The sequence below is a fragment of the Protobothrops mucrosquamatus genome, unplaced genomic scaffold, assembly GCF_001527695.2.
Source record: "Protobothrops mucrosquamatus isolate PMUCROS unplaced genomic scaffold, P.Mucros_1.0 scaffold9084, whole genome shotgun sequence".
Classification (NCBI taxonomy): domain Eukaryota; kingdom Metazoa; phylum Chordata; class Lepidosauria; order Squamata; family Viperidae; genus Protobothrops; species Protobothrops mucrosquamatus.
The window spans coordinates 10298-11309 of NW_015394876.1; the positions used below are offsets into that span (position 1 = coordinate 10298).

The window sequence follows — 1012 nt, forward strand, 5'->3', positions numbered from 1 at the left end:
CCACAGCTAACTTGCCACGGGACAACTTTCCATGGGACAAGAGCTTCCCTAATATCAAAGAAATGGTGGAATGGAGTCATTAAAGAAAGAATGCAAAAGGAGGGACAAAAATGAAATGTGAATGAGAAAAATTAAAATAATATTTGAATTATTTTAAATAATTAAATTGAATTGTTAAATTGTCCCATGGCAAATTGTCCCTTGGTGAGTTGGTCACAATAAGTTGGCCGTGGCAAATTGGCCAAAGCAAGTTGTCCCATTCCAGATGGTAGATATTTAGTGCTGGTAATTTAGACTAGTTGCATTTATATGGTTATGAGAATCACTTTGCGAAGACTTTTCCTTAACCAATAGCTTCAATCACTGAATCAATACCTGTATTATCTTTTGGAAAGAAACACCAGATGACTCCAGCAATACTTGAATCAAAACAGCATCCTTTATTATAGCATTCCTTAGCACTGATGTAGGGGTATCCACAGTTCACTCTGGCATTCGGTTGCACTTGGCATTGTCCTGGAACTGTTAAATACAGTCTAAATTAATCTAGTATAATAACGTATTTGGGGAAGGGTAAAACCATTAGGGTATTTGATTTGTAAAACAAAAAATTCTCCGCTCAAATTTGAATGCTAAATACTCTTAAAAACAGATATCAATCAAGTCTAGAATTGTCTTTAGATATGTTGATGCTTTAGACAGGGGAGCAAATGCAACCCCTTCCCTCAGATTCAAAGCGCTATAAATCAGTCAAGAAGTTTGGCCACCCGAGGATGAACATCTGTAAAAATATTGTAACAAAGAATATGTACAGTACTAGGAATGCCAGGAAGATTCTGCCTCCCCTTCACATGTTATCAAATGCTGACAAAATTAATATTGATGACAAAAGGCTGCTGCAGAAAGTGTAGAATAGGCAGCTTTTATATAAACTGAATCAATAATTCCCAGTAAAGATTTTTAAAAAGTTCCACTCACGTAATTTCAGGAAAAACCCATTAGCCAGGCTGCT

General features: G+C 36.1%; 1 protein-coding gene across 1 annotated transcript in view; it reads right to left on the reverse strand.

Moving 5' to 3' along the window:
- The window catches only part of LOC107300911 (putative gastrointestinal growth factor xP4), a gene marked incomplete at both ends in the record, with an annotated part of 9650 nt that extends 9128 nt beyond the window's left edge, over positions 1–522 (reverse strand). Inside the window, one exon of the mRNA XM_015830194.1 lies at positions 376–522. Coding sequence (XP_015685680.1) covers positions 376–522 — 147 coding nt within the window. The remainder of the gene's footprint in view (positions 1–375) is intronic.
- Positions 523–1012: the final 490 nt, after the last annotated feature.